We start from the raw sequence: 13,549 nt of genomic DNA on the forward strand, positions 1-13,549 counted from the left end.
AAGCTTTTTTACTTCACTTGATTATTGAAATTTGCTGGTCTTGGGCCCTTCCGGGTCGGAAGTATCACCGGAAGAGCGACCTCTTGGTCCAAGCACAACCATTTGAGCCCTGAAGATTCGCGAGATGCGATGAAACACGTGTCGGCTGGTTGTTTTCAAGCTATGTTTTATTAAAACAAGGAGACCAAGACCTTTTTCAACACATGGTCATTTATTTACATCAATTACTGTATATTACTGTTGTTTCTCTGCACTAAATTGAACTTTTGTGTTAGGCCACATTGTGACCATTTTGTACTTATTGAGTGTGTGCATAGGGTATGTTTCTTTCATCCCCTCAACATCATTCACTCTGTCCTGAAGACTCGAGATCTGTCGCCACAATTGACCAAGTTGTTCTGAGTGAGCTTTGTGTTGCGGCATTATCTCTTAAATTTTCATTTTACTGGTGCAGACTGTGTCTGGCAGCGTGCTATGGTCAGCCTATAAAAGCGTGAAACCCGTGGTGAGAGCACTCACTTGCTTCTCAATTGCTTTCCTGGAGTCACGACCTCTTGCAATATCAAGTCCAGTTTATCAACTTGCCCCTCCATTGCTGTCAGTGGCATATAATCTGAGTCAGGGGTGCTGCCTGTACCATCTTTATCCATAGGGTCAGGCCCTCCTGAGGCATGGGGCTTTGTTTGCTTCCCCCGGTGCACCCCATATTCCACAGTAATTAGTGCGCAGTGTGTGGATTAAAGTATTTATAGACCCCTCTCAGGCAACGCCGCTCCTTCCACGAGAAGCACCCTCAAACCTCTCGCCCCTGTTCTCGGCTCATTTAAATATCCAAACAGGATTTCGCCAGTAAAAAGAATCCCCGCCGCTTTTTTGTTCCCCGTATTCAGCCTGGGTGTCTAGGGATAATGTGTACTCAGAAGGCCATGGGACCCAGGGTCGGTTGGCCGCCAACCAGCCTTTCATTCATGCAATACGTGGTGGAGGGCTTGTGAGGCCCAGGCGGGCACAGTACTCACAGTTTGGTGTGCTCCGAGAGGTAAATAGCCAGTAATAGCCTTCCCGGGCGGGGGCCCTGTGCCAGCCTTTGTTCATTCTGTATCAGCCCATTGTAGTTGTCACGGGGCCATAGCTGCTCCAATCCTGCTTATTTTCCCCTTGTTGCTCCTCTTGTCTTCTCAGTGAAGTCAGGGCCTTTTCCCGTCTCCACTGCATTCCAGGGCAGGACCAGCTCAGAGTGGCTCACACCGCTGCCAAAGAGTTTTTGCGCATTGGCGGCTGTTGGTCTCTCCAGGTCATGCCGCCGCTCCTTCCTGTATTGTACCTTCGTTCCAGTAGGGCGGCTCAGCCAGATGGATTCCGCACTTCTTCCCTGAAGGTAGTCTCTGGCAGGGCTCTCACAGATGAATTGTTAATTAAATGAATTCTATGTCCTTTTGTAAAATGGTTGTGATGAACTTGAAGAAGCACAGTAAAAAAGAATATTTTTTTTAAAAAGAATATAAAAAGAGATAAGAAAAGCTATAAATATGAAAAAAATATATGCAGTCACCGTGTGTTGAAGGATTTCTCTGAAAGTACAAATGTCGTCAATTGTAAAGTAATTTAGGTCATGAGGGAATCATTTTCTTTGTTGTAGTTGTGTTCCTCTCTTTCCCCTGGCCTTAAAAGTATCTTAAGAGTGGGTCCCGTATATATGTAGATGCGATGTCCACGCATGCGATGATACCGGCAGTAGCAATGTACACGTATGCCATAATCTACACCTGCACGACCGCGATGATACCGGCAGTAGCAATGTCCATGTATGCCATAATCTACACCTGCACGACCGCGATGATACCGGCAGTAGCAATGTACACGTATGCCATAATCTACACCTGCACGACCGCGATGATACCGGCAGTAGCAGCGTCCATGTATGCCATAATCTTTACCTGCACGACCGCGATGATACCGGCAGTAGCAATGTCCATGTATGCCATAATCTACACCTGCACGACCGCGATGATACCGGCAGTAGCAATGTCCATGTATGCCATAATCTACACCTGCACGACCGCGATGATACCGGCAGTAGCAATGTCCATGTATGCCATAATCTACACCTGCACGACCGCGATGATACCGGCAGTAGCAATGTCCATGTATGCCATAATCTACACCTGCACGACCGCGATGATACCGGCAGTAGCAATGTCCATGTATGTCTTAATCTACACCTGCACGACCGCGATGATACCGGCAATAGCAAGGTTTATTGATGCCATAATCTATACCTGGTGCAAATTTAGCATCACAATTGCTTTAGAACGGGAAGACTGCCTTTAAAGTCATTTTGCACACAAGCTAGATGCTGAGTGCAAAGCTCTAGAGGCCTCGATTACCCCATGCCAGGAGTCAATATCCAAATATTGAACTCTGTGTCGCCTACACTCACCATGGTTCATTCGCTGGCTCCTGATTGTTAAAGCCGTGTTCAAATGTCTTTGTATTTGTCATTGAGACGTCTCAGGGAAGGGTCTGTTGGTCTTTCTCCTTCCTCCCTATTTGAACAATATTCCCTACTCTCATCAAACAGAAAACAGTCAACCCTTAATCTCCAAATAGATGTCTCTCTTCTGTCGCAGTGTCAGACTCCTGGCCTGATTTCAGGCAGGGTCTCGACACACCTTGTTAAGAGTCACACTTTATGCCTCCCAACCAACCTTTACATGGAAGTTTTAAAGTTTTGCTGCAGACTTTTTAAGTATCTGTATTGGCATCTGGGGGTGTTCAACGCAGGTCATCGGGTGCGTATCAAGCCATATTTTTAGAATAACTAAGTAAATAATTTCTTTTTAATTATAAATATTTCCCTTATCTGGATTTCCTAAAAATCTAGCACTGATCAAGCCCTTCTGCAGTTACATTGCCCTTCCTGCCCTATATTGCTCTCTACATTAGAGTGGACATGATTATATCTAAGAGCAGGGCAACTACTACAGCTCCAAGATGCCCTATAGGGTCACATTAGCGCTATATTAAGTGGAGTTCATCCACTAATTGAAAGACATTGTGCAGATGTGAGGAATTTGATATCATATATCTGACTTCTGTGTCTCTTGAGTTTGTTTCCTGCCCTCTTTCTTATCACCCATCTTTTTTTTCAGACAAAGCCGCACGTGAGCCATGGCGGACGGAGGGAGCACATCTGGCGACATCCTGCTCCACGCCCTGGAGGATCTCACCGAAGCTGAGTTCAAAAGATTTAAAAATAAATTATCAGAAATCAACTTCGAAGGACAGAGAAACATCCCACGAGGAAGCCTGGAGAAAGCAGACCCAATTGACACCAGGAACCTCCTTGTACAGTCCTACGGCTTGGACTCCGCCATTGAGGTGACCATCGAAGTCTTCTCTAAGGTCAGCCTGATGGAGGCGGCAGCCAGACTCAGAGAGGAGCCACAGCAAGGTAAGAGGGGGGAGATCCGTCAACATCACACCCCAGGGACCATCTTGTTGGCCAAATTTAAAGCATTGTCATAGGTTTTCTTCCTTAAGCATACTACGAAGGATTTTTCTAAGCCAACATTTTTGAGGATTCCACATTGGAACTCCTTGAAAGTGTATTTGGTCGGGTTTGAGCAGTAAGCACCTCAGGGAGTCTTCCTTGGAGCCTGCTTTTTGTTGTTTTTGAGTGCTTTTGTGGTGCAGTTGCCCCTCCCATCGCTACCTCTGCTGGTGATTGATCGAACTTCATCAAATATCCTCAGAAGAGTGGGGCAACCTCATGCAATCCCAGGTGAAGCTCTGTAAAAGGCCTTGTTGAGCTTTTCCCACATCCGGTAAGTGGTATCGACCTTCATGCAATCCCAGGTGAAGCGCTGTGAAAGGCCTTGTTGAGCTTTTCCCGCATCCGTAAAGTGGTATCGACCCTCATGCAATCCCAGGTGAAGCGCTGTAAAAGGCCTTGTTGAGCTTTTCCCACATCCGTAAAGTGGTATCGACCCTCATGTAATCCCAGGTGAAGCGCTGTAAAAGGCCTTGTTGAGCTTTTCCCGCATCCGTAAAGTGGTATCGACCTTCATGCAATCCCAGGTGAAGCGCTGTAAAAGGCCTTGTTGAGCTTTTCCCGCATCCGTAAAGTGGTATCAACCTCATGCAATCCCAGGTGAAGAGCTGTAAAAGGCCTTGTTGAGCTTTTCCCGCATCCGTAAAGTGGTATTGACCCTCATGCAATCCCAGGTGAAGCGCTGTAAAAGGCCTAGTTGTTCTTTCCCCGCATCCGTAAAGTGGTATCGACCCTCATGCAATCCTAGGTGAAGCGCTGTAAAAGGCCGTGTTGTGCTTTTCCCGCATCCGTAAAGTGGTATCAACCTCATGCAATCCTGGGTGAAGCGCTGTAAAAGGCCTTGTTGAGCTTTTCCCGCATCCGTAAAGTGGTATCGACCCTCATGCAATCCCAGGTGAAGCGCTGTAAAAGGCCTTGTTGAGCTTTTCCCGCATCCGTAAAGTGGTATCGACCTTCATGCAATCCCAGGTGAAGCGCTGTAAAAGGCCTTGTTGTGCCTTTCCCACATCCGTAAAGTGGTATCGACCTTCATGCAATCCCAGGTGAAGCGCTGTAAAAGGCCTTGTTGTGCTTTTCCCGCATCCATAAAGTGGTATCGACCCTCATGCAATCCCAGGTGAAGCGCTGTAAAAGGCCTTGTTGTGCTTTTTCCGCATCCGTAAAGTGGTATCGACCTTCATGCAATCCCAGGTGAAGCGCTGTAAAAGGCCTTGTTGAGCTTTTCCCCAATCCGTAAAGTGGTATCGACCCTCATGCAATCCCAGGTGAAGCGCTGTAAAAGGCCTTGTTGAGCTTTTCCCGCATCCGTAAAGTGGTATCGACCTTCATGCAATCCCAGGTGAAGCGCTGTAAAAGGCCTTGTTGTGCTTTTCCCACATCCGTAAAGTAATGTAATGTAATGTAATTTTATTTTTATAAAGCGTGACTTACACTCCACGGAGCATCTTGGCGCTGACCACTCGTGTCCAAGAGGTGTTAAAACCAGTGAGCCAGTGAGGTCTCAGTGGGATAGTGTCTGGTATCTCTGGGGGTAGGGTTTAGACTAGGGCTAAACAGGTTGTATCTGTGAGTTTAAAAATCCATGTTTTTAGAGCCTTCCGAAAGAGGTTCTCTGATGGGATCTGACGCAATTGGAGTGGGAGTTTATTCCAGGCTCTGGTAAGAGTGGTCTGCTTAATTCAGACACTCTGTTCATCACCACCCCCTTTTCTGAATCGTTTTTGGCCACTATAGGTGTGGCAGGGTATACTCAGACATGAGTCCCTTTCTCACTGCACCATCAGGATTCAAGCAAGCCGGGCCGACGACGGCTGAAATGCCAGAAACCGGTCCCCGGTAGCTTGTCTCCTTTCTGGTGAAGAATTGGCTTGGTAGTTTAGTCTGCCCTGTTCCCATGATGCACTGGGCCAGGGACAGACTGATTTGCATATATCCAGGTTCTGAGCTGGGATGGTGCAGTGAAATAAATAACGGTGATGGATCAAACCCTGATCTTTGGACTGGGTAAGAGTGGTCTGCTTAATTCAGACACTCTGTTCATCACCACCCCCTTTTCTGAATCGTTTTTGGCCACTATAGGTGTGGCAGGGTATACTCAGACATGAGTCCCTTTCTCACTGCACCATCAGGATTCAAGCAAGCCGGGCCGACAATGGCTGAAATGCCAGAAACCAGTCCCCGGTAGCTTGTCTCCTTTCTGGTGAAGAATTGGCTTGGTAGTTTAGTCTGCCCTGTTCCCATGATGCACTGGGCCAGGGACAGACTGATTTGCATATAGCCAGGTTCTGAGCTGGGATGGTGCAGTGAGATAAATAACGGTGATGGATCAAGCCCTGATCTTTGGACTGGGTAAGAGTGGTCTGCTTAATTCAGACACTCTGTTCATCACCACCCCCTTTTCTGAATCGTTTTTGGCCACTAAAGGTGTGGCAGGGTATAATCAGACATGAGTCCCTTTCTCACTGCACCATCAGGATTCAAGCAAGCCGGGCCGACGACGGCTCAAATGCCAGAAACCGGTGCCCGGTAGCTTGTCTCCTTTCTGGTGAAGAATTGGCTTGGTAGTTTAGTCTGCCCTGATCCCATGATGCACTGGGCCAGGGACAGACTGATTTGCATATAGCCAGGTTCTCAGCTGGGATGGTGCAGTGAGCTAAATAACGGTGATGGATCAAGCCCTGATCTTTGGACTGGGTAAGAGTGGTCTGCTTAATTCAGACACTCTGTTCATCACCACCCCCTTTTCTGAATCGTTTTTGGCCACTATAGGTGTGGCAGGGTATACTCAGACATGAGTCCCTTTCTCACTGCACCATGAGGATTCAAGCAAGCCGGGCCGACGATGGCTGAAATGCCAGAAACCGGTCCCCGGTAGCTTGTCTCCTCTCTGGTGAAGAATTGGCTTGGTAGTTTAGTCTGCCCTGTTCCCATGATGCACTGGGCCAGGGACAGACTGATTTGTATATAGCCAGGTTCTGAGCTGGGATGGTGCAGTGAGATAAATAACGGAGATGGATCAAGCCCTGACCTTTGGACTGGGTAAGAGTGGTCTGCTTAATTCAGACACTCTGTTCATCACCACCCCCTTTTCTGAATCGTTTTTGGCCACTATAGGTGTGGCAGGGTATACTCAGACATGAGTCCCTTTCTCACTGCACCATCAGGATTCAAGCAAGCCGGGCTGACGACGGCTGAAATGCCAGAAATCGGTCCCCGGTAGCTTGTCTCCTTTCTGGTGAAGAATTAGCTTGGTAGTTTAGTCTGCCCTGTTCCCATGATGCACTGGGCCAGGGACAGACTGATTTGCATATAGCCAGGTTCTGAGCTGGGATGGTGCAGTGAGATAAATAACGGTGATGGATCAAGCCCTGATCTTTGGACTGGGTAAGAGTGGTCTGCTTAATTCAGACACTCTGTTCATCACCACCCCCTTTTCTGCATCGTTTTTGGCCACTATAGGTGTGGCAGGGTATACACAGACATGAGTCCCTTTCTCACTGCACCATCAGGATTCAAGCAAGCCGGGCCGACGACGGCTGAAATGCCAGAAACCGGTCCCCGGTCGCTTGTCTCCTTTCTGGTGAAGAATTGGCTTGGTAGTTTAGTCTGCCCTGTTCCCATGATGCACTGGGCCAGGGACAGACTGATTTGCATATATCCAGGTTCTGAGCTGGGATGGTGCAGTGAAATAAATAACGGTGATGGATCAAACCCTGATCTTTGGACTGGGTAAGAGTGGTCTGCTTAATTCAGACACTCTGTTCATCACCACCCCCTTTTCTGAATCGTTTTTGGCCACTATAGGTGTGGCAAGGTATACTCAGACATGAGTCCCTTTCTCACTGCACCATCAGGATTCAAGCAAGCCGGGCCGAAGACGGCTGAAATGCCAGAAACCAGTCCCCGGTAGCTTGTCTCCTTTCTGGTGAAGAATTGGCTTGGTAGTTTAGTCTGCCCTGTTCCCATTATGCACTGGGCCAGGGACAGACTGATTTGCATATAGCCAGGTTCTGAGCTGGGATGGTGCAGTGAGCTAAATAACGGTGATGGATCAAACCCTGATCTTTGGACTGGGTAAGAGTGGTCTGCTTAATTCAGACACTCTGTTCATCACCACCCCCTTTTCTGAATCGTTTTTGGCCACTATAGGTGTGGCAGGGTATACTAAGACATGAGTCCCTTTCTCACTGCACCATCAGGATTCAAGCAAGCCGGGCCGACGACGGCTGAAATGCCAGAAACCGGTCCCCGGTAGCTTGTCTCCTTTCTGGTGAAGAATTGGCTTGGTAGTTTAGTCTGCCCTGTTCCCATGATGCACTGGGCCAGGGACAGACTGATTTGCATATATCCAGGTTCTGAGCTGGGATGGTGCAGTGAAATAAATAACGGTGATGGATCAAACCCTGATCTTTGGACTGGGTAAGAGTGGTCTGCTTAATTCAGACACTCTGTTCATCACCACCCCCTTTTCTGAATCGTTTTTGGCCACTATAGGTGTGGCAGGGTATACTCAGACATGAGTCCCTTTCTCACTGCACCATCAGGATTCAAGCAAGCCGGGCCGACAATGGCTGAAATGCCAGAAACCAGTCCCCGGTAGCTTGTCTCCTTTCTGGTGAAGAATTGGCTTTGTAGTTAAGTCTGCCCTGTTCCCATGATGCACTGGGCCAGGGACAGACTGATTTGCATATAGCCAGGTTCTGAGCTGGGATGGTGCAGTGAGATAAATAACGGTGATGGATCAAGCCCTGATCTTTGGACTGGGTAAGAGTGGTCTGCTTAATTCAGACACTCTGTTCATCACCACCCCCTTTTCTGAATCGTTTTTGGCCACTAAAGGTGTGGCAGGGTATAATCAGACATGAGTCCCTTTCTCACTGCACCATCAGGATTCAAGCAAGCCGGGCCGACGACGGCTCAAATGCCAGAAACCGGTGCCCGGTAGCTTGTCTCCTTTCTGGTGAAGAATTGGCTTGGTAGTTTAGTCTGCCCTGATCCCATGATGCACTGGGCCAGGGACAGACTGATTTGCATATAGCTAGGTTCTCAGCTGGGATGGTGCAGTGAGCTAAATAACGGTGATGGATCAAGCCCTGATCTTTGGACTGGGTAAGAGTGGTCTGCTTAATTCAGACACTCTGTTCATCACCACCCCCTTTTCTGAATCGTTTTTGGCCACTATAGGTGTGGCAGGGTATACTCAGACATGAGTCCCTTTCTCACTGCACCATGAGGATTCAAGCAAGCCGGGCCGACGATGGCTGAAATGCCAGAAACCGGTCCCCGGTAGCTTGTCTCCTTTCTGGTGAAGAATTGGCTTGGTAGTTTAATCTGCCCTGTTCTCATGATGCACTGGGCCAGGGACAGACTGATTTGTATATAGCCAGGTTCTGAGCTGGGATGGTGCAGTGAGATAAATAACGGAGATGGATCAAGCCCTGACCTTTGGACTGGGTAAGAGTGGTCTGCTTAATTCAGACACTCTGTTCATCACCACCCCTTTTTCTGAATCGTTTTTGGCCACTATAGGTGTGGCAGGGTATACTCAGACATGAGTCCCTTTCTCACTGCACCATCAGGATTCAAGCAAGCCGGGCTGACGACGGCTGAAATGCCAGAAATCGGTCCCCGGTAGCTTGTCTCCTTTCTGGTGAAGAATTAGCTTGGTAGTTTAGTCTGCCCTGTTCCCATGATGCACTGGGCCAGGGACAGACTGATTTGCATATAGCCAGGTTCTGAGCTGGGATGGTGCAGTGAGATAAATAACGGTGATGGATCAAGCCCTGATCTTTGGACTGGGTAAGAGTGGACTGCTTAATTCAGACACTCTGTTCATCACCACCCCCTTTTCTGCATCGTTTTTGGCCACTATAGGTGTGGCAGGGTATACACAGACATGAGTCCCTTTCTCACTGCACCATCAGGATTCAAGCAAGCCGGGCCGACGACGGCTGAAATGCCAGAAACCGGTCCCCGGTAGCTTGTCTCCTTTCTGGTGAAGAATTGGCTTGGTAGTTTAGTCTGCCCTGTTCCCATGATGCACTGGGCCAGGGACAAACTGATTTGCATATAGCCAGGTTCTGAGCTGGGATGGTGCAGTGAGATAAATAACGGTGGTGGATCAAGCCCTGATCTTTGGACTGGGTAAGAGTGGTCTGCTTAATTCAGACACTCTGTTCATCACCACCCCCTTTTCTGAATCGTTTTTGGCCACTATAGGTGTGGCAGGGTATACTCAGACATGAGTCCCTTTCTCACTGCACCATCAGGATTCAAGCAAGCCGGGCCGACGACGGCTGAAATGCCAGAAACCGGTCCCTGGTCGCTTGTCTCCTTTCTGGTGAAGAATTGGCTTGGTAGTTTAGTCTGCCCTGTTCCCATGATGCACTGGGCCAGGGACAGACTGATTTGCATATATCCAGGTTCTGAGCTGGGATGGTGCAGTGAAATAAATAACGGTGATGGATCAAACCCTGATCTTTGGACTGGGTAAGAGTGGTCTGCTTAATTCAGACACTCTGTTCATCACCACCCCCTTTTCTGAATCGTTTTTGGCCACTATAGGTGTGGCAGGGTATACTCAGACATGAGTCCCTTTCTCACTGCACCATCAGGATTCAAGCAAGCCGGGCCGAAGACGGCTGAAATGCCAGAAACCAGTCCCCGGTAGCTTGTCTCCTTTCTGGTGAAGAATTGGCTTGGTAGTTTAGTCTGCCCTGTTCCCATGATGCACTGGGCCAGGGACAGACTGATTTGCATATAGCCAGGTTCTGAGCTGGGATGGTGCAGTGAGCTAAATAACGGTGATGGATCAAACCCTGATCTTTGGACTGGGTAAGAGTGGTCTGCTTAATTCGGACACTCTGTTCATCACCACCCCCTTTTCTGAATCGTTTTTGGCCACTATAGGTGTGGCAGGGTATACTCAGACATGAGTCCCTTTCTCACTGCACCATCAGGATTCAAGCAAGCCGGGCCGAAGACGGCTGAAATGCCAGAAACCAGTCCCCGGTAGCTTGTCTCCTTTCTGGTGAAGAATTGGCTTGGTAGTTTAGTCCGCCCTGTTCCCATGATGCACTGGGCCAGGGACAGACTGATTTGCATATAGCCAGGTTCTGAGCTGGGATGGTGCAGTGAGCTAAATAACGGTGATGGATCAAGCCCTGATCTTTGGACTGGGTAAGAGTGGTCTGCTTAATTCAGACATTCTGTTCATCACCACCCCCTTTTCTGAACCACCAATAAAAGGGCACAGAAGATGCGGGAATTGTTCATCACGCGCAAGCACGATTGAAGGCTCAATATTTACATGTGGCAAGAACTTAGTCAAGCATGAGGAGTTTACAAATTGTAATACTCATAATGTCATATACTGCATAATCTGTCCATGCCCCAAAGCATATATTGGCAAGACCACCCAGGCCGTAAAAAAGCGAATAGCACAACATCGCTGCAGAATAAGGTGTGGCACCATAGGTGCACCAATAGTTCCCCACTGTTTAGAACAACAACAAGAAATGAAATGGACCGTTTTAAAACACGTAACGGGTAACAACATCGACACTCTCCTCCCAAGGTTTGAGGCAAAAAGCATGTATTTAAACACATTCGACAACGGGCTCAATCTTCTGTGATTACCTGATACATACATCTTCCCCCATGGTGAAGGAGACATGGAGGGATATATTTTCATTCCAAAAAACGACATGGTTCCTTATGATAAAGAATGGAAATATGAAGCTAGTGGATGGAGGTGCCTCATTATTTACACCCGTACACTCAGACATCTTCATTCTTCCATTTTAATTCATTTCCATGGACCACACTTTGCCTGAAGTCCTGACCTCCAAGCCCTCCAAAAAACAAAACATCGTAGACAACACTAGGAATGTAGTAACTTACACACAAGATCAGTTGTCCCCCTGCGACTGTTCTTGTTTACAACTGACCAGAACCTCTGACGGAGGATTGCTGGGGAGCCGTATTCCATCACTGAAGATGACGCGCCAAGGTACCGTGCCGATCCTTACTTGAATATGCACAGTGCATGTATCACTTGAGGGGGGCAGTGTAATGACAACAGTAATCATGCACGGCTCAGACTCACGATTTTAAATCAGCCCAACTGGGACACTGCATAAATGCAAGGCACCCCGGTAACAGTCACAGTGCCAAAGTGGACATAATCTTGGCCCGAGGTCAGTTTATGTGCACAACAACAAAAAAGAGAAAATGACAATACAATCACTTCCTGCACCCTCCTGGGAGAAACTCTGTTTAGACACTGGGTTGCTTGACTTATGACAAGACCCTGATTAACCAATGGTGAAGGAGCGTCACCAATTCACTAACACCAGTTAGAACAGGAAACCCCATGTGAAGGTAACACAGAGTTCTTTGCTTGCTTTCCAGCCATGCCCTGCCTTGAAGCAATTTAAGACCACAGACTCCAAGTCCTTGAGTTTTCAAGACATACAGATGGTATGTGTCTGTTCCCATTTCAGATTGGATTTACACGCATTATTCAGCTTACACCACATTGAGAATTACGATAGTTTTCATGTTTTTAATTTATTCAGGTACCCAAGTCCTCTTTTGAAAAACGACTATCCCTGATGAAGACCTTCCCATAAAGAACCGCCATTCAGAAGGTCGAAACGCGTTGGCTCTATCAACAGAGGTTCAACACAGAACCAAGTTGTAGTTAGGTCCTGAAATTGGACAACACAAAAGCCATGAATTAGGGCTCTGTTCTTGAGTTCTGACTATCACTGTTGACCTCTCCCTTGGTTGGATAAGTAAATTAGATTGAGGACGGGGAAACAACAACCCACCTTGAATCTATTTCACCACAACAGAATTTAATAGGACTACCTGTTGCCTGAGGAATATTTTAGGACATTATATGAACTTTTAGATTTATTGTTAGGCAACATTGCCTTTGTGAGACATATATATTTTATTGTTAAATGTACTGTATATTCAAGTTTTCCTTATTTGCACTGTATATATTTGTGAGCACAAGTATTTCGGAAAAATGTTCTTGCACCTCTAATGTATGTGTATATATATAGAGAGAAGGCAATTGGGGCCTTGGTCTAGCTTGTATTGTGACAGGATTGTTGCTTTTGCATAACAAAAAAGAAAAAAAGTAAGATAATTTGAATGAATAGAACCAAAGGATAATTAAACAATCATTTGGGAAAAATAATGATTTTGTGATTTATGGTGTAAGAGGTATTTTGTTTTTTCGATTTGTACTAAGATTCTGGCCTCTGTTCTGTCCTAAACCGAATCATTCCCCTGTTTTTTACCCGCTCTACATTCTCTAGGCACTGTGTCTAGTTAAGTCGTGGTTGTTATACCACTTTCTTAGTATATGGTTTGGTCTCCACCTGGAGCCCACTGTTTATTGTGCTTTTTACTGGCGTTCTAGTGATTTAATATTGTAAAATGTAAAAACATTTTGAGCTTTGTGCTCTAATCTCATAAAGAGGTTAGTAGAGAGTGTTTAGAAATAAATACATATATTTTATATATCTGTTGTGCGGTTCTCCTTTCATTTGGTCATTCACGAGATTATAGACTGGTAAAACAAGCTGCTTTACATTCCTTCTAGACTTAGCCTGAAGGCTGCTCTCCACAGCTACCACTAGGACAGCTTTCAATAAAAGTTGTCTTTAATCTACCATCAATAAGAGTCGTTTGGACTGGTGCAAGGTGTCCACTATAACTAGTGGACAGCACATACCAGGACAACTTCTCACACAAGGTGCTGAGGTTTAGTCCGACCAATAACTTTTACAGAGTTCATAGCAGTGGTTGGAACGTATCTCAGAAGGCCAATGATTTCATTTACCCTCATCTTCATGAGTGGCTCTATAAAGATATTTGCTGTCAGGGGCACATCAGTACTTCCTAACAGCCATCTCCACCCTTCACTACCAGGGTTTATGTGTCAGTCAGAAAAACATCAATTCCTGGTAAAAGCCCCTC

At 46.9% G+C, this 13,549-nt stretch overlaps 1 protein-coding gene across 1 annotated transcript in view; it reads left to right on the forward strand.

The window, feature by feature from the left end:
• Window positions 1-3,171: 3,171 nt before the first annotated feature.
• Window positions 3,172-13,549, forward strand: part of LOC147736917 (NACHT, LRR and PYD domains-containing protein 12-like) — a 307,564-nt gene continuing 297,186 nt past the window's right edge. Inside the window, exon 1 of the mRNA XM_086963257.1 lies at window positions 3,172-3,454. Coding sequence (XP_086819383.1) covers window positions 3,172-3,454 — 283 coding nt within the window. The remainder of the gene's footprint in view (window positions 3,455-13,549) is intronic.

The sequence above is a fragment of the Lissotriton vulgaris genome, chromosome 1_1, assembly GCF_964263255.1.
Source record: "Lissotriton vulgaris chromosome 1_1, aLisVul1.2, whole genome shotgun sequence".
Taxonomy (NCBI): domain Eukaryota; kingdom Metazoa; phylum Chordata; class Amphibia; order Caudata; family Salamandridae; genus Lissotriton; species Lissotriton vulgaris.